The sequence below is a fragment of the Anabrus simplex genome, chromosome 2, assembly GCF_040414725.1.
Source record: "Anabrus simplex isolate iqAnaSimp1 chromosome 2, ASM4041472v1, whole genome shotgun sequence".
Taxonomy (NCBI): domain Eukaryota; kingdom Metazoa; phylum Arthropoda; class Insecta; order Orthoptera; family Tettigoniidae; genus Anabrus; species Anabrus simplex.
In genome coordinates, this window is record NC_090266.1 from 820414688 (window position 1) to 820439290 (window position 24603).

The following is a 24603-nucleotide window of genomic DNA, read 5'->3' on the forward strand; positions in this document are numbered from 1 at the left end:
ACTGAACTGTAACAGTGGATGCATTGCCTGTAGCGGTAACGGGCTTGCTGCTGTGCTCGTCATCATGCACACTTTGCCGTACTTTTTAGGAACCATGAATGCCAGCGGCAAACCATTTGGATACTCGTGTATCCTTCACCAAAAACACATACCAAATGGCGATGAATATTGATAGCCGTTTCATTTTTCACTGTGAGAAAGCAACTAACAGAACAGAGTTCACAAGTGGACATGCTTTCACAGCAGCTGGCGCTGTACTGGCGAACGTGGAGCAAGCCACTTGCTGTTGAAGGTCGAGCACAGCCACCATACCCCAGTAAAAGTTCCTTCAGTACCAACTTCATTTTAAAACGTGGTTTGCAGAGAAAAAATAGGGAAACTTATTTATTGGATGACCTTAATTTACATCCATGAAATTTGATAAAAACAGCAGAAATTTGATTATCTTTCTTAGTAGTAAAGCATAATTTACTTGTAATTTGATGGGAACAGACTGTGAAATTATCACAAACAATTTTCTCTGATTTAAAAACTACTTCAGGTGTAAAGATGCAGCGAACCTAAATTACCAATGTATTTTTAAAAAATGTTAATAATTGTATGCTCAATGAAACGAGTAAACAATTAAAAGTAAAAACATTCTCTGTACTGGTATTGGTAGATGAGTGTACAGTTTCACCAAGTAACACAAGTTAATACACTTTGGCTAGATACATCAATAATGGTGATATTATTAAATCATTGTTGTATCATGATTAAATTACAGGCAGATGGTGCAAATGCTGAAAAGCTTACAAAAGTCTTGAGGAAAAGTTTAGATGAGCATGGCAAAAATCAATGTCTATTAGCATTTTTTAAAAAGGAACCCTGAAACTTTTTAAAAATCTTGTATTAGTATTGCAGCAAGCCATGCTGGAGAGGTCTAATGTTTATAGTGCACTATATCTTCTGGTTTGCTAGAACAAATTTGTTACTTTCATTGACTTGCCTCGGTCTTATCCTCGACTTTGACAGTATGAAGGTGACTGAGGTATTGGTGTTACTAGCAGGGTTACAATTTTTAGCGGTGTCCCCCTTTCTTTGTAGGGGTAATTTAAAGCTCCCTGAGAAAAAACAATATGTGATATGTTTACTCAAATTGAGAATGGAAGTGATTTTCTGGTCATTAGTTAATTCGATGACACAGTACGTTTGACCATTTGGATAATTTTCCAGTATGTTTAGATTTCCTGAAGTACTCAAAGATTTTAAATACCTATATTTATTTTATAGAGGCTCTTTATTTGCAACTTCATGTGAATGTGGAGGCTTCTCAACCTGTTTGTGTGCCAGATGCTGCAGGAAGTAATATATACTTGAAACAGCACTTGCCAGTAGACATCTTTGTTTTATTCATAACTTTTTCAGAGAAGTGGGCAGAGCACAAGTTGCTGGCCTGACTTTATCCTATTTACTCATTTCTGTGCTAAGTCATATATTTAGAGGAAATCTGAGAACAGAGTAGTCCTCTTCAGAGAAATCAACAGGATAATACCCTCTGTAACACCTATGACAACTTTAAGTATTGTATTGTATTGTATTTTATTTCGTCCAACTGATCATGCAGTGATATGGGACACGTCAATAATCATATTTACAGTAACAAAGGATAAAACAGTAATATACATGCCATGATAAATAAAGAGAAATATACAATGTGGTAAAGAGGCACAGATTAAAAAAAAAAAAAAAAGTGATACATAAGTTAATTTTCAAGAGCTAAGTATTCTTCAATAGAATAAAAACAATGGTTAGAAACAAATTTGAATAATTCTTTCTTAAATTTTGAACATGGTTTTATCTGCTTAATGTAGTCTGGTAATTTATTAAATAAACGTACTCCTGCATAACTCAAACTTGATTCATATAGCTTAGTTTTGTGTGGTTCTATGTGCAGACTGTGTTTATTTCTAGTATTATACCTATGTACATCAGAGTTTATGGTGTAGCTGTTTACATACTCCTTCATATGTACAAGTGTATGGAAGATATAAAGGCTAGGCAATGGTAAAATAAAATAAAGTTTAAAGTATTTCTTGCAGCTTGTCCTCCTGCCGACACCGGCCATTCCTCTAATTATTTTCTTTTGTAACTTAAAGATGACTTCGCTATATCGTGAATTCCCCCAGTAAATGATTCCATAGGTTAGAATGGGATGGACATATGCAAAATACATAATTTGGCAAGCCTTTAAATTAAAACTATTTCTCAAAGATATTATCATGAAATAAATTCTACTAAGCTTTTTCCCTATAAACTCTGTATGTTTTTCCCAGGTTAATGATTCATCCATCCACAAGCCAAGAAACTTTGTTGATGATGAGTACTCAGTTATGGTCTCTCCAAATGATATTGGACTAACTTCCATATTTAAATTAATCTTATGGTGAAATCTAATTACAGAGGTTTTCTGTTTACTTAAACAGTAATATCATCTGCAAACAAAGTTAATTGCACTCCTTGAATATCATCGACAATTTGGATGATATCATTAATAAATACTAAAAATAATAATGGTCCCAAAACTGACCCCTGTGGAACACCATGATCTATGTTTCTGGCACAGGAATGCACATTCTTAATTACTTTTTTGCTCAAATCAGTACCGGTATATGATATTTCAACAATCTGTCTTCTATCCCCAAAAAATGATTTGAACCAGTCATAGGCCATTCCCCGAACTCCATACATGTATAACTTTTCTAAAAGCAGTAAAAGTAGTATTGATATCAACATGTGCTTAGAAAAGAAAGATGACAGACTGCTACAAGTAAAAATGAGAAAGTTTCATTATTTGCTTAGAATAAATGCAGCAAAAACTACCACATGCTATTGCTACAAAATGCAGTATAATTGTAAGCAAGAATGTTACAAAACATGAAATATGATGGGGATTTTTTTACTGCAGTTAGTACATCTATTTGATGAGCACAGACAGGCATGTATTTTATTTCTAAGATTATAATAAAAATATCAATGTATAGTTCAGGTGCAGATGATCTCAGTATTATAACTCAGTGAATTTTTTTCTGCAATTTTTGAACTATGTCTTATCAGTTGTCTTATAAGTCATAAAGAACATTGCTGCTGACACCTCCCTCTAAGAGCTATGTATTTATTCGTTTGGCTCTCGGTATATGCTATTAAAACTTGTTGATGGAAGTGACAGTGTGTAATTGAATATTGTTGGTACTATCATCAGAATTTTATTACTCATTTACCAGCACTTCTTTTATTAACTTTGCAGGGAGTACAAAATGAAAACATTTTGTGCTGAATTTCTCTCTAATTTTTTTTTTTTTTTCCTTCTTCTAGCTGATGGCATTTCGAGTTCGCAAGTACCATTCTGTTCTCCTCGGATTTGTTGGTTTATCACTAGTGGCATACTCATCATTCTACTCAACCCCTGGACTGCTATATTTGCAAGATGCAGGTAAGACAACTTATCTTTGTGTTATTTTCATAAGATTTTAATAAGTTAAGTCCAGGGAAACTGAAGTATTAACATTTTAAATCTGTGGGAGAGAAAAGAGATAATTTAGAATACAATTTTTCAATGGATAATTCTAATAAAAGTTATGCTAGAGGTGTGAAGACAGAAGTAACAGCATTAATCATTGTTTTCATGGGCCATGCAGTAAAATAGCTGTCATACTGGATTTCAAAGTAGAAAAGATTTATAGAATTAATTATGGGAAAGTAATTTCATTAGCTGAAGGGAGGTATGTTTCATTTAAGAAAGTAGGCCTAAATAACTGCCATTACTACTTATGTTCATGTTGTTTACCTGTGTCTTCTGAATAAGTAGCTGTTGGAGGAATGAGCAAATTTTTGTTGTTGCGTTATTTTGATAATCAACCTAAAAGCCTCCTCAGGTAATTGATTGTTTTTCTGAGCTTTGACGTAAACTGAACTTTTATGTCCTTATGTTTTTATGTCCTTATGTACATGCTCATAGTGCCCCAGTTAGTATTGTTAAAAACTTCTTTTGGCTTGTTGTAATGAACTTGGTCTGTTGCTATTGGATGAATGACAGATTTTCTGTAGCCTCATCTCAGCTGAATACTCCTTGTGTTTTTGGAGGCATATGGTAGCTGAGTGGTGTAGTCGCTGGCTTCTTACCTAGGGGACTTTGGTTTAAATCCTGGCCAATGCCTGTGAGATTTTTTAAATTGAAAGTCACGTCCCTGTGGTTCAGATTCTACGTAAAACTGAATGTCCTATCGTTATGATCGCGATATCCACAGTTGCGTCAAACTAAAAGCTTGCTCTTTTAAAGAACAAATTGTACATGAAAAACATTTCTATGCTGAAAGCTACTTAATTAACTGAAAGTCTAAGTATTCATGGTCATTTTTCTCCAAAGTTTGCTTTTAATTTCCAGAATATTTCAAAGTTCTGCTGAGATTTGTGTTTTTTTTTTTTGCTTTATGTCGCACCGACGCAGATAGATCTTATGGCGACGATGGGATAGGAAGGGCCTAGGAATGGGAAGGAAGCGGCCGTGGCCTTAATTAAGGTACAGACCCAGCATTTGCCTGGTGTAAAAATGGGAAACCACGGAAAATCATCTTCAGGGCTGCCGACAGTGGGGTTCGAACCCACTATCTCCTGGATGCAAGCTCACAGCCGCACGCCTCTAACCGCATGGCCAACTCACCTGGTATTTACGTTTCAGAGTTTCATTAGGTGCGCGCGCGCGCACACACACTGAGGCGTGCGTAGTGTTGCGGTCATGAACTATTGCTGCAGTGAGACTTGTTAAGAGCATTGTCAAGAGCTGTAGTCAAATAGAGAATTTTTAAGATAAACTTTTCATAAAATTTTTAAGATAAAGATAAAATTGAATGCAATTTATAATTTATTATATTAGTACAAGTTTCATCCCCTAAGGGACATCATCAGCTATAATAAATTAATATTTACTTAATACTTGCGCTCAGTTTTTATTTTTAATTTCAGACAATAATATTCATTACTACAAAGAGCTTTACTGCCGGGCTGAGTGGCTCGGACCGTTGAGGCGCTGGCCTTCTGACCCCAACGTGGCAGGTTCGATCCTGGCTTAGTCCGGTGGTATTTGAAGGTGCTCAAATACGCCAGTCTCATGTCAGTAGATTTACTGGCACGTAAAAGAACTCCTGAGGGACTAAATTCCGGCACCTCGGCATCTCCGAAATCCGTAAAAGAGTAGTTAGTGGGACGTAAAGCAAATAGCATTATTATTAAGAGCTTTACCACTACGGCCCCGAGTTGACTTTAAATTCTGACGCATTTAAGAAATGCATATCAAAGACCTAACAATCTTTCATCAAGAAATACTTTAATTCAAGAGTGCTATTCACGACAGTGGTAATTTAAGAATTTATAAAACACAACTGTTATTTCCAAGAACATTATCAAGAGTTAAATGGACAATTCAACTGTTTGTATCAATCATATGACTTACAATCTCGGCAAATTTTGTTAAAATTATATTTTAAATGTCGTACCATACATCAATGTTTTTTAATGTGTCTTGCCAATTTTAATGATGGCTATTTGATATTCTGATATATTAATATTAATTTATTATAGCTGATGATGTCCCTTAGGGGGCGAAACGTGTTCTAATATAATAAATTATAAATTGTATTGAATAGGCGGACCACTTGTTTATAATATTTAAGTTAAATATTCTCTATTTGGTATATAGTCATTACGGGATTATTGTTATTAGAATGAAGCTGTTAAAGCTTGTTACATGTAATAAGAGCTGTAGTCTTTTGAAAGTAAGGATCTCCCTTTAAATGTGCTGAAATAACAATCCTCATTATCTTTCCATGTTAGCAGCACTGTAAGCCATACTGTGCACACATCCATATCAACCGAAGCTTTGCATTGTTCTTTGTTTAGTCTCTTGGCATTACAATGTTGGATTGAGATTGGACAATGGAATAGAGAACCTCAAGACCAAGTGCACAAGCAGGAAATAAATATTAAAACAAGCTTGGATGCATTCTTCATTGTGAGCAGTACCCTTTCTCCCATTTATGTTTGACTTTGACTGAGTATCAGTGGCATACTTGAATCGAGCAGTATAACCAAACCCTGCACATGATACGTTTAGTCCATAGGTTACATCAAGGAAGTTTTGTAAACAGAAATAACTTCTGTTGTGTTTTACTTTCATCATGCAACATGGGGTCGTAAATAAAGTGATAAGTAAAGTGCAAAACAGTCTATATAAATTGCTGAAATGAGAATGCATGACAAGTGATGTTTGGAACAATCCTAACAATTTCGACAGGGACACTGACTATCAATTAAGTAATACCTGGTTGCCAGCCATTAAGGATTTATGTAGGTAGTTCCCTTCCCTGTCCCTTCACTATTATTTCGTTTTGGTGTTTTCCGAATTTATACGTTCCTCATCGCCAGATGTTTCATTCCAGACTTGTCAATGTGATACCTTCATATATGCTTACGCCTGCTATGTTATGTGACCCTCGCAGACTGATTCTGATGATTCCGTCAGCTTCTGCTTCGAACGTTAGCGCTGTACCGCGTCCGAGGAGCCATCTGGTGACGAATGAACTTACCATTTCCACTTCTATTGGGTAACGTCTAAATTCAAAGCTCATTGTTTTAGAAGTCTTTCTCGAGGACAGTCGAGAGTTTCTTCTGATGACACAGACCATAGTTCTCTGCGAAACCCTAAGAATTTCACCTTATTTTCTTGACACGGCATAAGCCTAAAAGCGTATATCATGTCTAAAAATTTGTTTTCATTTAAGGCGAGCAAAGCAAGTCTGTTGTATGGGTCTCATGCATAAATTGTCCAGCATTATTGCCGTTTCTGTCAGGAATGACTCATTTAAGAAAACTTAAGTGCAGTAAACCATGCACAAACACTCCATACATACCAAAAAAGAAAAATGATACCAAAATGTGTCTTAATGTATGCTAAAGATGCAGCCATTTAAGGTTTTAAAGAACTGGGCCAAGAAATAATATACATAGGTGCCAGTCGGTATTATGGACGTGTTACAGCATCCCTCTGCTATAAGTAGACACATTAAAGAACAGGCTGATAAAATCATATTTGAAATCATGCAACATTGTATTAATGTAATTGATAATAAATTGTAGGTTTCTTCTGTGGATATATGGACTAATTCAGACAGTCGGGTACATTAGTAAACACTTAAACACCACGAACCTACTACGCTGGTGTAGCAGGGGGAGAGGTGATACTCCCACGTGGCGTTTCCCAGGTGGCGGATTGGGGTGTCCTAACCGGCTTGCCGGCGAACTTGAGGGAAATAAAATACCTCTCGCGGACCAAACACACAACCCCCTGTGGGTGGGGGACGCAGACGGAGAATACAGCCATGGTATCCTCTTGCTGTCATAAGAGGCGACTAAAAGGGGTGACCAAGGGATGATTAGATTAGAACCATGAAACTACTTGTGATTAGTACCACCACGCGGGGAACACCATGGGTCGCTATTACTTGCGCGTAGTACCACTATGTTAGGTACCAAATAGGTAGAATTGCAATTCTGTCCTCCGCAGCCATCCGCACAAAGTCTACAATGATTGCAATGTGCTCATATTTCTTGACACACACAGCTCCGCCTAATATAGAAAGTGTTGAATTGGTCTTTCCTGTGACAGGCCACTAATTTTTGCCCTCTGACAGGGTATTTGCTCAAGTCGAGGGAGAGATACGGAAATGCCCTATAATCTGTAATCCAGCAGAACTTGAAGACTTCAGCATGTTTGCTAAAGATGTTTGTGATTAGTAGCACGCAGGAGTAAACTTGAATCCCTTTTTAAAATTTAATGGAATATTTATTGTGTAATTATTTACAAAATAAAACAATCTACTACTGGGTATACATCAGTCTTAGTTATGTTGACAAGAAGGTGGTTGTACTCCTTAACATATTACCGTGAAGAGAGAGCATGCTTCCAAAATTGTAATGCTCCCTGCAACAATCAAATTAAACACAACATTTATTGTTTATGAAATTAAGTTTTTCAAAATATATTATACTATGCATTTTATGCAACACAAAGAAGATGATCCAGTTCTTACCTTAATGTCATCCATGTGTTTAGTTCCTTTGTGAATTATCAGAAAGAAGGGAAATAGATCATCCATACACTGTCTATAGTTTACAATCGTCGGATTATCTCCATCGCAATCATCAAAACCATTTTTACCTCGATGCTTGTAATGTCGTTGACAGCGTCTGCATGAAACTACATCTTACTGTGGAGAGTTAGGACACCCTAAAAAGAATCTATGAAAGGAGCAGTGTATGTAGATAAATATCCTGGTGGTAAACACTGAATCAGATGTTTCTGCGTCTGATATAAGGTCCTATGTTTATAGAACATCTTTTTAGCTTCACTTTATTTTTAAAATGCTATAGCTTTTGGACACCATCCTGCCATCCGTAAAAGATTACTTTCTTCAACACTAAAAGAAAGGTAGATTTACATTGCACTTGTAATACCAACATTCTTCGATCTGTTTTCACATTATTTACTTCATATCGTGCTTAGGAAAAGAGAAAAGCTAGACCATGGTTGTTTTATTGAGATGTGCTTGGTCCACTTCCATCTGACTTATCTAGTCGTCCTTCAATGTAGAGGTAGTTTTCGTGTGGTAGGGTGTGTACATCTTGCTGATTAACCCTTTATAGGGCAGGATTTTCTTTTGTTAGTTATGGGTATACTTTTATGTTTCTCTTAATCCTGACTTGCAAACAAATAGGTTAGGACAGTTTTAAAGGCAATTTGCTCCTAAATTTGTTATATACGAATAAAAATAGTGTGGCTAAATATTTAGCCACCATCCATTCTGACCCACAACTTTCTGTACATGGATGGTGCCTACTTATATAGCCACCATCATTATATGAAGTCACAATTTCCTTTCATTGGTAGGAACTTTTAAACAATACTGTAGGACAAATACAAGTAGTCTTTACAAATCTGAATGAACCTTGATGACAGACTAGGAGAATTTTCAGGATCATCTTGTATGTCAACGTCATCAGTATCCATGGGATCAGCTGATTCAATCTCTGACACATTATCATGCAATACAGAATCATTGCTGCTTTTAGAACGAGTAGATATATCCATCACCCGAGTTCTGCATGCAACAGAATCTTCACATCACTATCCCCACCTTCCTCGGAGTCGCATGCTTGATCTGCTGAAACAGCGTCTAGTAAGTCGAATAGCTCATCTGCCGACATGTTATTTAGGTCCATGTACTTCGCCATGACATATCTTGAAACACCGATAATAAAATACTGTTAGACAGATGTTTTCTGGCAGCTGGACGCTGTAATAGTTATCATTTATACCATAAACATAGGCCTAGGCCTGCGGTTAAATATGAGGTTATGTTTCGTCACTTGCCAACTCGGATAAAGGCGATAATATTATCTGAGCGGATAATTTCCCACACTAAAGTCGCATAATGGTTACATATATGTTGGTTTCTACATGCATTTCTACCTCACACTATTCTATAACTGTAAGTGTTTCCTTTATAATGTAAAATAATTAGTTGGCAAGCGTAGTGTTGTTTGGCGCAACGTCAACAAAACAAGTTCATAAAATAATGTACTTGTGAAGAGATCTGCTAACCGTTGGCAGAATAGACCGTCTGAATATCAACTGTAGACACTGATATAGCCACCACTAGCAATTCAAATTCTGTTTGCTAGAAAAACATCATCAAATTCTCTCCAGTACAGCATAACCACGTTTTCCCATAGAGCCTCAATGGATAGTGGCAATATCCTTAGCCACCTCAATCGTATTCCTATCCCAATTGCTTGCACAGCCTTCATAATCTTCTTTGTGGCTTACTATTTAGCCACTACCTGCTCAGGCATGTGGCTTATGGCAATAAAGACCAAATTCATGGCAATTTGTTAACAATATGGACCTGTATGTGGGGTGACTAAATAATTAGCCACCAACCTATAAGGGGTTAATGATAAAGCAAATTTCATCATTGTTATTGAGTCCAAATGTACAAGGTTGATAAGAATGAAGCTCACTTCATACTACACCTTTATGAGTTTTGACTGTGTTCATGATGTCTAGCATTTCTCCCATTTTGTTGTAGTAGCGTATAACCTAAATTTTGCAGTATCTGCGTATGGGCATCTTTTAACTCGTTGAGTCTTCGCAAACATGTATTATGTTTTCGGAATGTACACCATGTTTTATAGATATTTTTCATACTGGTTTAAGATGAAGTTTATAAGCTATGTGCGTGTGCCGATCTAAATTAATAAGCTGATTATGTTTATTCACTAGCCTAAGAGTGATGTTACTGATGTGTTTTACAGACACAGGATTATAAAGAACTACTGATGGTTTCTCATGAATAGTGTAACCACTTTCCTCTGTAATAATAAAGTCGTGCAGGATGTGTGAAGGTTGTTGATTACTAATCAAATTGTAATAATATTACAAGTAATATTTACATGATGTTCATCGAAGAGTGTTATAGGTTGATCAGACTCGTAACGTACGTTTGCTATGAGCTCTCTTGATGAAAATCCAAGCAATGGTCCAATCGAATCAGGTTGTGATTTGAAGTCAATCTTAAATGATGACTCAATAACACGTTTATGCGTGATGTTGCTCACAGTTATTGAGAACTTGTAATTATGATTACTAAAACTTTTCTCTAAAATGTTCAATTATGTAATTTCAATGTAGTCATGAATATTGTCTACTGAATAACCGCCTGATGGTAGCGTCAGCACATACTCATCGTAGTAGAACTTGTTTACGCCATCATGCACTTTATAGACAACACAGTACAAGTCCAAGACTATGTAGACTGTTGTTTTAGGTTCTTCTCCGTGTACAGTGAACGTTCTTTCACAATTAGTCATCACGTGTACACTGTTGCTCTTTGTCTACTGTCTGGGTTTGATGTAAGAACATAAGACATAATCATCTGCAGATGCGTGTATTGAATTTTTGTACACGGTTTTTATTGTAAACATTGTCTGCACTGCTTCCGAAATAACGTATGAGCTCAAATGGAGGAGGTAAGTCTCCATAGCTGTCGAAATACCATACTTTAGTTTTACGTGGGCAACGTAATTAGTTCCGGGTCCGCGACTGTTGTCTAAGTTAATTACAGCACACTCATGTTCACGTGGGCGTGCTGGTAGTTGATCGCGCACATACACACCTAGAAAATAATGAATTCCAAGTTGTTTAGCAAACGTAAAAACTTCTTCGTGGGTTAGAGCTCAATATGACAGTGCATTCAGTAGACGTTTTTTGGAGATGTGTAGATGCCGAGCCCTTTTTTGTATGTTGCAAGCTTCATCGGTACGCCTTTGCCTCGTAATGCAATTCCCTCCATAGTTTTGTTTATGACGTTCACTCTCTTTCAACTGTTGCTTCACTTCTTCTACTGCCTTAACAGTTCTTGCTACAGCACTAGCACCACCCAGCAAAGACTGTAAAGCTGCTAGTCCAGCAAACAGCGCAGGAATAAATCCTCCTAGTTTTGGTACAGGAATAATTCGTGCACGTTTACAAAACATTGCTCTGCACTTTGGAAAAATTCTCGCTCTTGCTGCGCGTAGTGCCTTAGTAATAGCTACACGCGGATTGTATTCCCCACTAATAGCTTTTCGTGCGGCTTTTACATCATCTTTCTATCCGACAGTTTTAGTTTTCTTCATAAAGTGTGGCTATCGTTTCACCATTCTGTACACGACTTTACTCGTCAAGAGCGAGTGATGAACTGTTGTTTCGTTTGATATATATATATATTACTATTGCCTACTTTATTATTCAGTTACCATGAAGATTATAAAGCAGCAAGACACACTGCCTGTTAGTGACATAGTGCCACATCTCTTACCTAATTCTGGTACAACTACAAAATGTCAGTATAGCCTAAGCGCTCGACAAGCGAGGACGTATTGAGCAGACGGTCCCAGTAGTGAAGGAGGGGAGTGCAAGAAAGAAGTGAGAAGTATTAAGAAGATGATTGGTGTTGAACAATATAGGGCAGTAATAGGAAGATGGCTGGGTAGAAAGAGGAAAGAAGTGAAATTAGGAGGGGGTAGAATGGTATTGGGAATGAAGGGAGAGATGATGCTGACAGCGGCAGTGATTATAGTAATGTAATGGATTGGAGGAGTTGAATTGAACCCCGGGCTGAACTCCAGCGGAAGTATGAGTTGGGAAGGCATGGAGGTAATCAAAAGAGTTGTAAAAGAGGTGGTTGGAGAGGTGTGTCCATTTGAGCAACTTAAAAATTTGATTCAAGAGCAAACGAAGGAGTTAGAGAAAATGAAGAAATAGTTTCGAGAAAAGGCAGATGACACAACAGCCATAGTAAGAAACAACACCGAAGAAGTGGCATCATTAAGGGAGAAAATAAGAAGACTAGAAGAGGAAACGCTGAAGCTGAAATCAAAAGTAGAAATCATTACACAAAATCAGAGAAAGAAATGCCTATTTATATGGTGTGCCTGAGGAGAAGAGGGAGGACAAACTGCTTACAATTTATAAAGTGGTAAACCTAATTCATGGGAAAATGAAAATTAATTTCAGTGAAGTAGATATAGATGATGTGGCGAGAATAGGGAAAGTAAAAGGAAATAGGCCGATTAAAGTGCAACTGTTTTCCACTTTGATGGCCGATATAGTGATGGGAAATGCAGGTAATATACAGAGGGAAAGAATATGGATCAGGAGAGACATGGGAAGTGAAGGGATCAGAAATGCCAAAATTCTTAAGAAGCATATGATTCTGGCCAAACTCCAAGGTTTGGGAACTTCTATCAGGGGACAGGAACTTGTAGTGACAAATGGCTGCTGGAAAAGGATTTGGACCGTGACCAAATTACTGGACCTGGAGGAAAAGGTGACACAGGAAGAAGATAAGTATGGGGAAGAGAGTGGCAGAAAGACAAGTTATATACAGCAGTGTTGGAGAATACGGACAAGGTGATCAGGAAAATACCAAGGAAAAAGGAAGGTGAATGAAGAAAGACAGAGTGGAGCCTAGTGAAAGTGTGATCATGAATAGTGAAGAGGGAAGAGCGGTGTACAATGGGGTGGGAATAGGAAGGTTTAGGGATACAGCTGCGGGTACAGCAAGTGAAGAGGAAAATCAGAGAAGTGAATGCAGTGAAAGTAAGGGATGTGCAGAGTGAAAAGGACAACGCAGAGGTACCCAGGCAGAGAATTGAACTGTGTTTGAGCAGAGGAAGCGAGTCGGGCTTAGGAAGGAACAAGAGCTTAAGGGACCTATGGGGAATAAAAAGAAGTGTGATGTCGGAGAGCACATGTGACGTACGAGCGCAGAAAGTGGGGAGAAGCTGTCGTCAAGTGAGATGAAGAGACAGCCTCACTTTGTAGTAAACACTTGCAGTGCCATACGTAATGGTGGTGGTAGTGGTACAGTACAGTACATAAGTATCGATGAACCAGGCACATCACGGTGCAACAAGCTACCTACCCCTCCGATCTTTTTATCTTTATGGGAAGATCTATATTTGTTGAAAATGATGGAATGCTACAGCTAAATGTTTAGTTTGTATATGTAGAAATGAAGTTGCTTTATAACTCTTATGCTACTTCACAACAAAGTTATGTTATAACAAAATATGTAGAGAGAAATATGTACTACACATACTGCATTGTACCTGCAGCCCTTGGGCCTCCCCCTACGAATGACGTTGTGTTTCCCCTTGCCCCTCTAGCCTTCACTTCTCAGTTACAGTACTAAGTACTTCGTTTCGCTGCCCGAGCAGAGTGTGTGACGTGTTACCTGACATCACACGTACACGCAGTTGGCTGACCCTACTATAGTGGATAAGCTGTATTTGGTATTTAAGTGATTGGTGGTTGATGGTGAATGTAGGACGAGGTGATGATAATTTGTTGGTGAAATGTGCTCTGGAGGTGTGTTTAGAGTGGCACGTGGATGGTAATTGTGATGTGGAAGTAATTGTAAGTTGATGATATTAGTATGGAGGGAATATGTTTTGAAGGAGTGAGTATGATGAAATTGTTGGTGTAATGCATTCTGGAGGTGTGTTTGAGAGGGGATGAGGAAGACGTGGAGCTGGAGGTATATATTATTTAGGCAGTCAATGTATGTAGAGATTGAGTATAGTGGATATGATGAAATTGATGGTGAAACGTGTTCTGGAGATGTGTTTATGGTTAGAGAGAGGATGAGAATGAGGTGGAGCTGATGGTTTATGGAGGCAGATGTTTGTATTTTGTGTATAGTGGATATGATGAAATTGTTGGTGAAATGTGTTTATGATTAGAGAGAGGATGAGAATGAGATGGAACTGTTGGTTTATGGAGGTAGGTGTTGGTATTTTGAGTAAGCTGTATTTGGTAAGTGATCGGTGGTTTATGGTAAAAATATGGATAAATGTGTTTGGGATGTATGATGAAATTGTTGCCAGGTGAAAGTATTGGTGAAATGTGTCTTGGACGTGTGTCATTGTGTGTGTGTGTGTGTGTGTGTGTGTGTGAGAGAGAGAGAGAGAGAGAGAGAGAGAGAGAGAGAGAGGATGAAGTGGAGCGGGAGGTATATATTATTGAGTCAGTAAATGTTGGAGAGAGTATGTTAGTGATACAATGTTATCTGTATGAAGGGAATATGTTGAAATGTTTACGGAGAAGTGGTGGAATACGTAATGGCAGAATTTAAGTGCTAAGAGGGAGGAGATTTGATAAGTGGTGCTTGTTTATAGGAAGTGTGATTGTGTTTATTTTATGGAGTTGGTAATGGCAAATATAATGTGGAGAATGGCTGGGTATTTAAATGAGATTAAGCATGATGAGATATGATAATTGTAACAGAGTGTCTTAGTGTAATGATTAAATTGCAACATAAGCGGCTGGTGATGTAAGTCTTGACTCAGCTAGACAGAGTGGGTCAAGTGAGGAATGAAATGTGCAAAGGTTTGCGTGACAAGACAGGAGGGAGAAGAAGGTCGCTGACATTGGACATACCATGAGGGGCGGAAGATGACTACTGTGGTGATCTGCATCTTGGGGGTCACGTTTCCGGAGTATCCGAAGGACCTCATGGCATGTCCAAGGAAAATCATGTTTCCTTTTCCTTGATTATTATTATTATTATTATTATTATTATTATTATTTTGTTTTGTTTTGTTTATTTACCCTGTTTTTTAATTGTTTATGCCCATTGCATGCCAAGGTCTATGGATCACTAATAAGGGTTGATCATGGCCATATGGCAGTGCATATGGGGAATGACTGCCCTTTATTGTCAGTTTATATTATTTGGATGGTTTTCTATTGTATGTCATTTAGGCTATACCAGATTTGAACCATGCATTGGGTGGAAACCTGTGATGTTCAATAAATCTAAATCTAAAAAAATTTAACTACAAAAAATTGTCATGGAACGTTTCTTCCGTTTACTATTTGCTGTATTATATATGGCCCATCAGGATGAGGGAAGATAAATCTTTTACTTACACTTGTTACCTTTTTAAATGGCATAAGCTTGGAGAATATTTACATTTTTGCCAGTCACTCTATCAACCGCTATATAGGCCTACTATTCTGCAAATTGTAATGCACGATCTGGTTAAAGATGGATTTTGAATTTAATTCACATGAGCAAGTACCATCACCGGATGATGTGCTTCCCAATTCTCTTATGATCTTTGACGATATCTCAACAGAACAGCAAAACGTTATTCATGCATACTTTAGTATGGGGCGACATAAATACGTAGATTGCATCTGTTAATGTCAAACCTATTCTCGTGTACCTAAGCAGTTGATACACGACAACGCAAATGTTATTGTCCTTTTTGCGGCAAGATGAGCGCAACATGCAACATGTGTATGATGATCATGTTAACACTGATATGTCATTCATTGACTTTAAACGTATGTGTGCTACATATTGGCCATCACGTTGTTGCGGCTTTTAGTTACTGATAAAGACATTGATGTTCATTATGGATGGTATCGCATGGGTTTTGATCATCATATTTTCACCAACCCAGAGTTACAGTCACCACTTGATCAAAAACCACCATCATCTCAGCTCCAGCAGAGAGGTTACAAAACATATAATTCCTGCTCGAAACAATATCCGATGAAAATTTAAGGAGCGTAAACATATTCAAGCAGACACTGATTTATTTTTCATAATGCAACTAGGTACACCACTGAAAGAAATTTTAAATTCTACTTCATTGCCGCAGTCTACTACAAGTTTTGTTTCTATGCAGACATCGTGTGATGAAGAGAAGCATGAAGAAGAAAAGCATGAGGAAGAAGATAAGCAGGATTAGGAAGAGGAGGAGCAGGATAGGGATGAAGAAGAGGATGAGGAAGAACAACTTGCTGAAAATAAACGTGTTAAGTTTTTAAATACAGATATTATTGCTGAAACACTTACTACATCAACACAAGATCTGCCTTCCTTGTCTGAGGTTATGATCACGCCAGAGTATTGTAATCAGTTCAAGACTTGCATTCGAAATACCTATGGATCTCTCTTTGCTATTCTTTTTTTCTTTTTTTGCTATTTGCTTTAGGTCGCACCGACACAGATAGGTCTTATGGCGACGATGGGATAGGAAAGACCTAGGAGTTGGAAGGAAGCGGCCGTGGCCTTAATTAAGGTACAGCCCCAGCATTTGCCTGGTGTGAAAATGGGAAACCACGGAAAACCATCTTCAGGGCTGCCGATAGTGGGATTCGAACCTACTATCTCCCGGATGCAAGCTCACAGCCGCGCGCCTCTACGCGCACGGCCAACTCGCCCGGTGATCTCTCTTTGCTCCGTCTATAGAAACAATCTTTACACGACAAACTACGGTATTCACAATGAAGACGACAGTTTCCGGATAGGTGATGCAAATGTTAAGATTAATAGCAAAAGACTCATCATAAAAGGTGTTACCTATAAACCTACTAAAGGTCTCCTAGGACTTCTTTTATCATAAATACCTGAGAAGGATATAAATTTACAAGATGATCTTAAAAAATATAAAGCAATACTTTTTGCTACTTATGCAACATGACGTAATTACAATTACAAGAGGACAGAAGCTGTAAATGCAAATAAGAGTCAAAAGTACCGAGAGTTTATTTCTAAGCTGTTTTTGTTACATCCACCTACTGCAAGTGGTCTTAATGTTGTCTACAAGCCTTTGTTGTCATTTGTAGATATAAGATACTGGAATGACCCTAACTTACTCGTTGAACAATTACAACTTCCAAGAGCTTCGCAAGATGCTGGTCACACAGGTCAAGAATCAGAAATTCTAGAAATAGAGAGAAAATTATGACATGCGGGTATTATTCAGTAATGGCTTGTCAAGATAAGACCTCACCTGTAAAGATCAGCATCGCACAAGAGTTTCATAAACCAGCATGTCGCACCTACAGTTGCAGGCGCGTTATTACTCGTGGAAAAGATGATCTCTGGCAAGCAGACTTGGTGGAAATGATTCCATATGCCTCCAGCAATTTGGGGTATAAGTATCTACTTACTGTCATCGATGTATACTCTTTAAGTTTGCTTAAGGGAGCAGCTCAAGTCAAAAACGCATTTAAACATATTGAAATGCTGCCCAAGGCTTCTTCAAACAAAGAGTTTCACAACAAGGATTTTTCTTCTACCTCAGGTTACTTGGTATTCATCACTACTCTACGTACAGCAATCTCAAGGCAAGTGTTGCAGAACGCTTTAATCGTATACTCAGAGCAATGATGTGGCGAGAATTTACAGCACAAGGATCTTATCATAGAACTAAACTGCTACCTAGACTCGTGTCTACCTGCAACAATGCACCTCATCGCACTATCAGCTCAAAGCCACGTCTTGTTGCTAAGAATATACCACGCTTAGATGCTGTTCATCTTGTAATCGAAACGGCTGATCCGCACCGCCATTGCTTTAAAAAGGTGATTTCGTTCGCATCAGCAAACACAAATCTATCTTTGGCAGAGGATACACCCCTAACTTGAGCACAGGAAATATTCAAATCAGGAGTGTTAAGCTTACTAATCCAGTTACGTATTTACTTCGCGATCACACAGGACAGCCTACTGAAGGAGGATTTTACATCCCACAGCTGCATAAAACAAAATATCCTGATCACTATTTAATCAAACATGTTATTCATTGTCGTGGAAATAAACTGTATGTCAAATGGCTTGGTTTTAATAAAAATTTCAGTTCATCGATTAATAAAGAGGATATATTTTAAAACTTGAGTTTTTAATTCTTGAACCTCTACCTCTCCTTTCTTCTATGTCATAAGACAAGATTAAACTTGCAAGACAACGTTATTACCAATAGTTCATTTAGGACATGTGGGGTAGGATTAATATTTTAAAACATTAAAATAACACCTGCAATATGTTTTACAATTCGTATTTATTTTAGAATACAGTATATATATTTTTTTTTCTTCAGGTAAATCTGTTCTGTCCTTTCTTACACAGATTATTTCTACTGCCTTCGCTGTTTAATACCACCACCCAGTAACAGTGGTGCTATCTTCTCAGCAGCTGTAGCATTATGTGACGACACGCTGCATAGCTTTACGATACAGATTTTCATCAGCTACTCGTCTTAGTTCAAGATTGTTTTGACCTTATACAATGTCATGCTCTTTGCAGGCAGCATCTAAAATATTCATACCAGGATCACCCTGTGCCAAGCGGATGTCAAGTCGAGTCCCAGGTCCGCAGTACTGGTAACTAGGAAGATGAAGCTTAAAAAGGAAGATCAGTCACCTTATTGATGAGACCATGCCCAGTATGCTTCCTCGCCTTTCTCCCAGCATGTTTCTTCACCTTTTTCTGCGACAGCTTGCTTACTCTTTTCCCAGCCATGATAAATATTTATAAGCGAAGACAACTCGTTAGTTTTAGGTCCGCGATGATGTAAACTACACGTCTGGAGCTCTGACAAAACAGGATCTTGAGTCCACTCACTAGGCACCTTATCCCAGATCATCTTTACAACATTCACAGCTACGTTGACCAAAAATGCCTTTGGCAATGCATTCAACTCTTCTTTAGTAAAAGTGTTTAGTTTCTTTTAGCAAGCATAAAACTTAAGATTGCCTTTTCAACCGCGTTACACTTGGTTTCAGATAGAAATGACATGATGTCTTCACAAATGTTTCTTTCACACTGACATCATTTTGACACTGCAATTTACGTATGTTGTTCACCTTCTGGCATGCACTGCAACACAACCAATCAAGGATCGTGCCCACATGCCGTAAAGACTGTTTAATTGTTTCTCCACTATGCTCCTTGTGAAGAGTTTTAAATGATGGAATCCTAATTCATGCATGTCGATAATTTCACACGTTGATGGTAGATGCTCATGCAACCATTCCTTTTCACAACCCTTTAAAAAAGCCAATATCTGCTCTTGACAAATGAGCGTTCATGATCAAAGATAGAAGCAATAAGGTATTCCTTTATCTTCCCACTACAGACCTAAATTTTTTCTATCCATTTTGTCTGCTTTTTGTCTTCATCTGTTTGCAAACAGTAAGGGAAAGGTGGGCTAAATACTAAACTGACGAATTTTGGCACCCACAACACAGTGCAATCCAACACAGCCACCTCTTTGAACATAAAATTGTTGCCGTTTACTTTGAAGCCTTGAACATCAACTATTAATGTTCTTGTAATTATGGAATAAAGCACTCTACTCTCTATCTCAGTATATCAGAGACTAAAGAAAAATTCACACTTATACCATCTATAAAGGCTTGAGTTTACTAGAGAGTAACCTTGATAATGAACAAGTCTTGAACATGCATAACCATGTCGATGCATGTTAAAACAGAATGACCTTAGTATTGCGCGTGCTCAGTCCCGTTGGAGACAGTCCGTCGGATGGAGACGTAAAGCCTTGAGCACAAGATCACATTATATTTATGCATGTTTAGACTTGTTCGTCACTGTTGGATGGTGATGTAAAGCCATGAGCTGACCTCTTTTAAAATCACTCACGCTGTAACGTCACGTTTTTTGTCCGTCGGATAGAGACGTAAAGCCTTGAGCAGAGTAAAACTTGGCCAGACCCCACCAAAATAGTGTCTGTGAGGATAGACCTCTTCAAAATAGCGCCTGTGTGGTTAGACTTGCTCCTGTACGCAAGGGCATGACTGTGACGTCACGTTATTTGCCCGTCGGATGGAGACGTAAAGCCATGAGCAGTCCACTCGATGACACAGGTCCATAACTAAGTAGTCTGTCGGATGGAGACATAAATCCTTGAGCTAACATCTTTTAAAATCACAGATGGCGACTGTGTAGCTAGACCCCTCCGAAGTGGCAACAGGAGGGTCATTTGACCGTAAAAATTGTGCCCTGTGTAGTTAGGCCCCTCCAAAATGGCTTCGGGAAGAGCATCTGACATAAAAGTGAAGTTAGGGTCCTCCATGGGGTTAGGCTTGCTCCCTTACGTCAATCCACATTGTCCTACTACTCAAGATGGCGTCGCAAGAAACCCCATTGCCCTACTATTCAAGATGGAGTCGGGAAGGGAATCTAGCTGTAAAAGTGAGGTTAGGCCCCTCCATGAGATTAAGCTTGCTCTCACGCGAATCCACATTGCCCTACTACTCAAGATGGCATCGCAAGAAACCCGATTGCCCTACTACACAAGATGGCGCCGGGAAGGGCATCTAGCCATAAAAGTGAGTTGAGGCCCCTCTATGACGGCGACTGTGAGGTTAGGCTTGCTCTCGTTTGCAAAATATGACATTGGCCATAAAAGTAAGGTTATGTCCTTCCAAGATGACAACTGTGAGGTTAAGCATTCTCTCTTATGCAAAATCCGCAAATCGACATTGCACTACTACTCAACTAGGGGTCGATGACCTCGGGTCAGAACCCACATAGGTACAGTACTAGGGGTCATCAGTGTTGAAAATTTGATCTTTAGTGTACCCTTGCAGAAATTCATACATTTTGGTTTTGAAAATGAGTGCAGCATCGATATCAGCAGATAACTTTTCCACACAAACATTTACTTGACGCACGCCATACCTATTTTTCTACTTTTGTAGCCACCCTTCACTGGCTTTAAACCCTTTACGCTCATCGCCCATCGGTTTGGATAACATCTTGTCTTTTTCTTGAATAACTGTCCTGATAATGTAACTCCCTTTTTTCCATTGCGTGAACCATATAAGCGCGGTCTCATTTATTTTATCATTTTGATAGGTCTTCGTGGTTTTCTTGTTAGGCACTTTTGATGCAGGCAATTCAAATTTATTTTTCATTTTCACCCAGTTAGAAACTGTGGAAACACAAACTCCAAAATCGGCTGCCATAGCGTGCAAAATCTCACCATTTTAGATTCTTTTAACTTCCTCTAGGTTTTCTTCTATCGTTATCACAACCTGGTTCAGCTTGGTTGACATGACTCAATAAAAACTTAACTGAAATGTTTGATCACCACCACATGAAGAGATGCTGTACTACCGCGTGACCAATGTCAACAAAGGAGAGAGCTAAAGTGAATTGTGTTGGACGTGCGGCGTCAGTCACTATCAAATTCCACGCATTTAGTTACTCATCCCCCTCGTGTACAAGGGTTCATGGTAGTGTGGGGACTTTCCTGTCCTCACCTGCTTTCTATTTCATACAAAGGGATTCCATTTCCTTCTTACACAAATTAATATAACAAATGATGTTTTCTTCATTTGTTTTTGTAACTTAACCAATATTTTTCTGATCATTTCGGTTAAAGGAGTTTTGGGTAACGGAGGTTCTACTGTTCATGCATTTATACATGGGATGCTGTTTTTAAATTTTGCACTAAAAAGAGCTGAACATATTCAGTAGAAAATAATATAGCTACATGCCCTTGAAATATTATACATTGAAGTATCAATATCAGTCAATGATTGTTACTTATATTTACAAATACCTTTCTTTTGGCCCAGACAATTAATTTAAGATGAAAGATAGAGGCATTAACCCTCGGCAGTCGCTGCATTCGCCTACACAGACTCATTGCCCAGTCATGTTAGGTTGACTCGGGTAGGGAACCATTCAGATGGAGCTGGCTAGAGGAACAGAGTACTGGATGAGTTGGGCAAGCGGTTAGGAGCATGCAGCTGTGACCTTGCATCCGGGAGATAGCGGGTTCGAATCCCACTGTCGGCAGCCTTGAAAATGGCTTTCTGTGGTTTCCCGTTTTCACATCAGGCACATGCTTGGGCTGTACCTTAATTAAGACCACGGGTGCTTCCGTCCCAATTTTAGACCTATCCCATCGTCACCATAAGACCTATCTGTGTTGCTGTGATGTAAAGCCAATTGTGGGGGGAAAAAAAAAAAAAAGAACAGAGACATCAAAATCGTGCAAAGCTTCCCTTAATATCTGTGCTTTGTATGGCTCTCTAAAAAGAGCAGTTAACTTACATTTCCACTGTGGGTTCTGAATTTTGGAAGAATTTGTCTTGACCTGGACATGGAGAGTAAGTAATCTCTTTTTCGAGCAGAAATGTTTTTGTAAAAATGTGGAATGTATATCTTCTGCTTAAAGTTTGAATTTATAGTGTGTGGCAACCAAGTATGATGTAAGCTGTCTGTTGAAGGATCCTTACTGATACAATTTAGCAGTAAAAATTAATTGTGTACGATTTGACTGTAATGGAGAACAGAATACCCTGTATTGTCATTAGTAGTCTGAGAATTTTCCTATCCCTTTGTAACTCTCTTTGATCTTGGATTTTCTGCAGTGATGAACATATAAACAAAATTATACTTGAGAATTACCATATAATGTGCATCACAAATTGAACCAGATACACCAAAACTAGTTTTAAAGAAAATCAGGATCTTAACTTTTAAGGACAAAATTAATTATTTGTAATTTAAAGCTTCCTGGTTTTCCTATGGTTGCATTTATTTATGTTTAGATGTTGTTCAATTATTTTGTTCACAATCTAGCTTTAGATAATATATTGGAATTAAAATACCAGGATTCTTAACGTAAAAAGGTTCATATTCGTTTGTAAATTATCTCACTAATAATAATGTTATTGGTTTTACATCCCACAAACTACTTTTACGGTTTTCGGAGACAGAGGTGCGGGACGTTTGTCCGGCAGAAGCCTTTAATGTGCAAGTAAATCTACTGAGACGAGCCTGACATATTTGAGCACCTTAAAAAATTACCAGATCGAGCCAGGATTGAACCTGCCAACTTGAGCTCAGAAGGCCAGTGCTCTACTGCCTTGAGCTACCCCGCCCGACACATATATATCACTAAAATCCCTGGTAACCTCCCAGTGCATTTCTTGGAGTCCGGCCCACTAGCTGACAGTCATGTGTCGAGAACTGCAGGTTTATTAATCTTTTTTGCTCTGCTGTCAGAGTTTATTGTGATGCTAGTAAGTCAATTATAGTCTCCTGAAAATAGTGTGGTTCATAGTTTTGTTTTTGGGATTATGGTTTGGAATGTGGTATTAATTGAGCAACTTCTGTGGTGAGTCTACAGTAGTTCAGGTCTCCTAAGTCTGTTTTTTAAATGAAGGTTCGGGACTAAATGTTTTTTACCTTTACTGGTAATTTATCCTTGCTTTTTGAATGCCTGTTTAAATCTGACTACCGAGCTCGATAGCTGCAGTTGCCTAAGTGCGGCCAGTATCCGGTATTCGGGAGATAGTAGGTTCGAACCCCACTGTCGGCAGCCCTGAAAATGGTTTTCCGTGGTTTCCCATTTTTCACACCAGGCAAGTGCTGGGGCTGTACCTTCATTAAGGCCACGGCCGCTTCCTTCCCACTCCTAGCCCTTCCCTGTCCCATCGTCGCCATAAGACCTATCTGTGTCGGTGCGACGTAAAGCAACTAGCAAAAAAAAAAAAATAAATAAATCTGACTCTGTATTTATTAATTAAATGTATTAATTAATTACAGGTTTTTTTTCATCCAGTGTGTTAGTATTCCAGAATGTGTATTTAGTAGGTCACTGAATAACATTTTGATATTCTCCCGATCTGCCATATCATCACGTTTACCCAAAAGGGTATTATTGGTATATTTAAAATGATTTTTGAGATCTTAGAAACAACATGCTGAGGATATGATACAGCTTGTTCATCACAAAAACAGTGGTCTGTGACTTTTCCATGCAAATCTCAGCAGTTGCCTTCTAGTGCTATTGGATGGGGTGGCATGTTGTATCTGTACCGACAAGTACAGCTGCAGTAATGAATAAGTCTCTTGGAGTGTTTATTTGTGGGCTACAGTGCGAACTGTGAACATTGGCATGCTGAGGAGAATTAATCCCATGAGTGTTGTCAAAATATTTTAGACAATGTTGTGACCTGCTGAATATGGGAATGCATTTGGATGTGAACTATCTCTATCCAAAGTGACGAAGCCCAATGTATTAGAAGATATTTATGACAGCGTACTGCAGAACATATATGTAAAATGCTACAATTGTGGCAGCAACTCCTATAGGAAACTATGAGTGCATTAGAAAAGTATCATATTAC

General features: G+C 38.3%; 1 protein-coding gene across 5 annotated transcripts in view; it reads left to right on the forward strand.

The window, feature by feature from the left end:
• LOC136864480 (beta-1,3-galactosyltransferase 5) overlaps positions 1–24603 on the forward strand; it is a 350311-nt gene that overhangs the window by 294425 nt on the left and 31283 nt on the right. For all 5 annotated transcript variants that reach the window (XM_068226292.1, XM_067141507.2, XM_067141505.2 and 2 more), the window contains one exon: positions 3355–3472. In XM_068226292.1, coding sequence (XP_068082393.1) covers positions 3358–3472 — 115 coding nt within the window. In that variant the 5' untranslated portion in view covers positions 3355–3357. The remainder of the gene's footprint in view (positions 1–3354; positions 3473–24603) is intronic.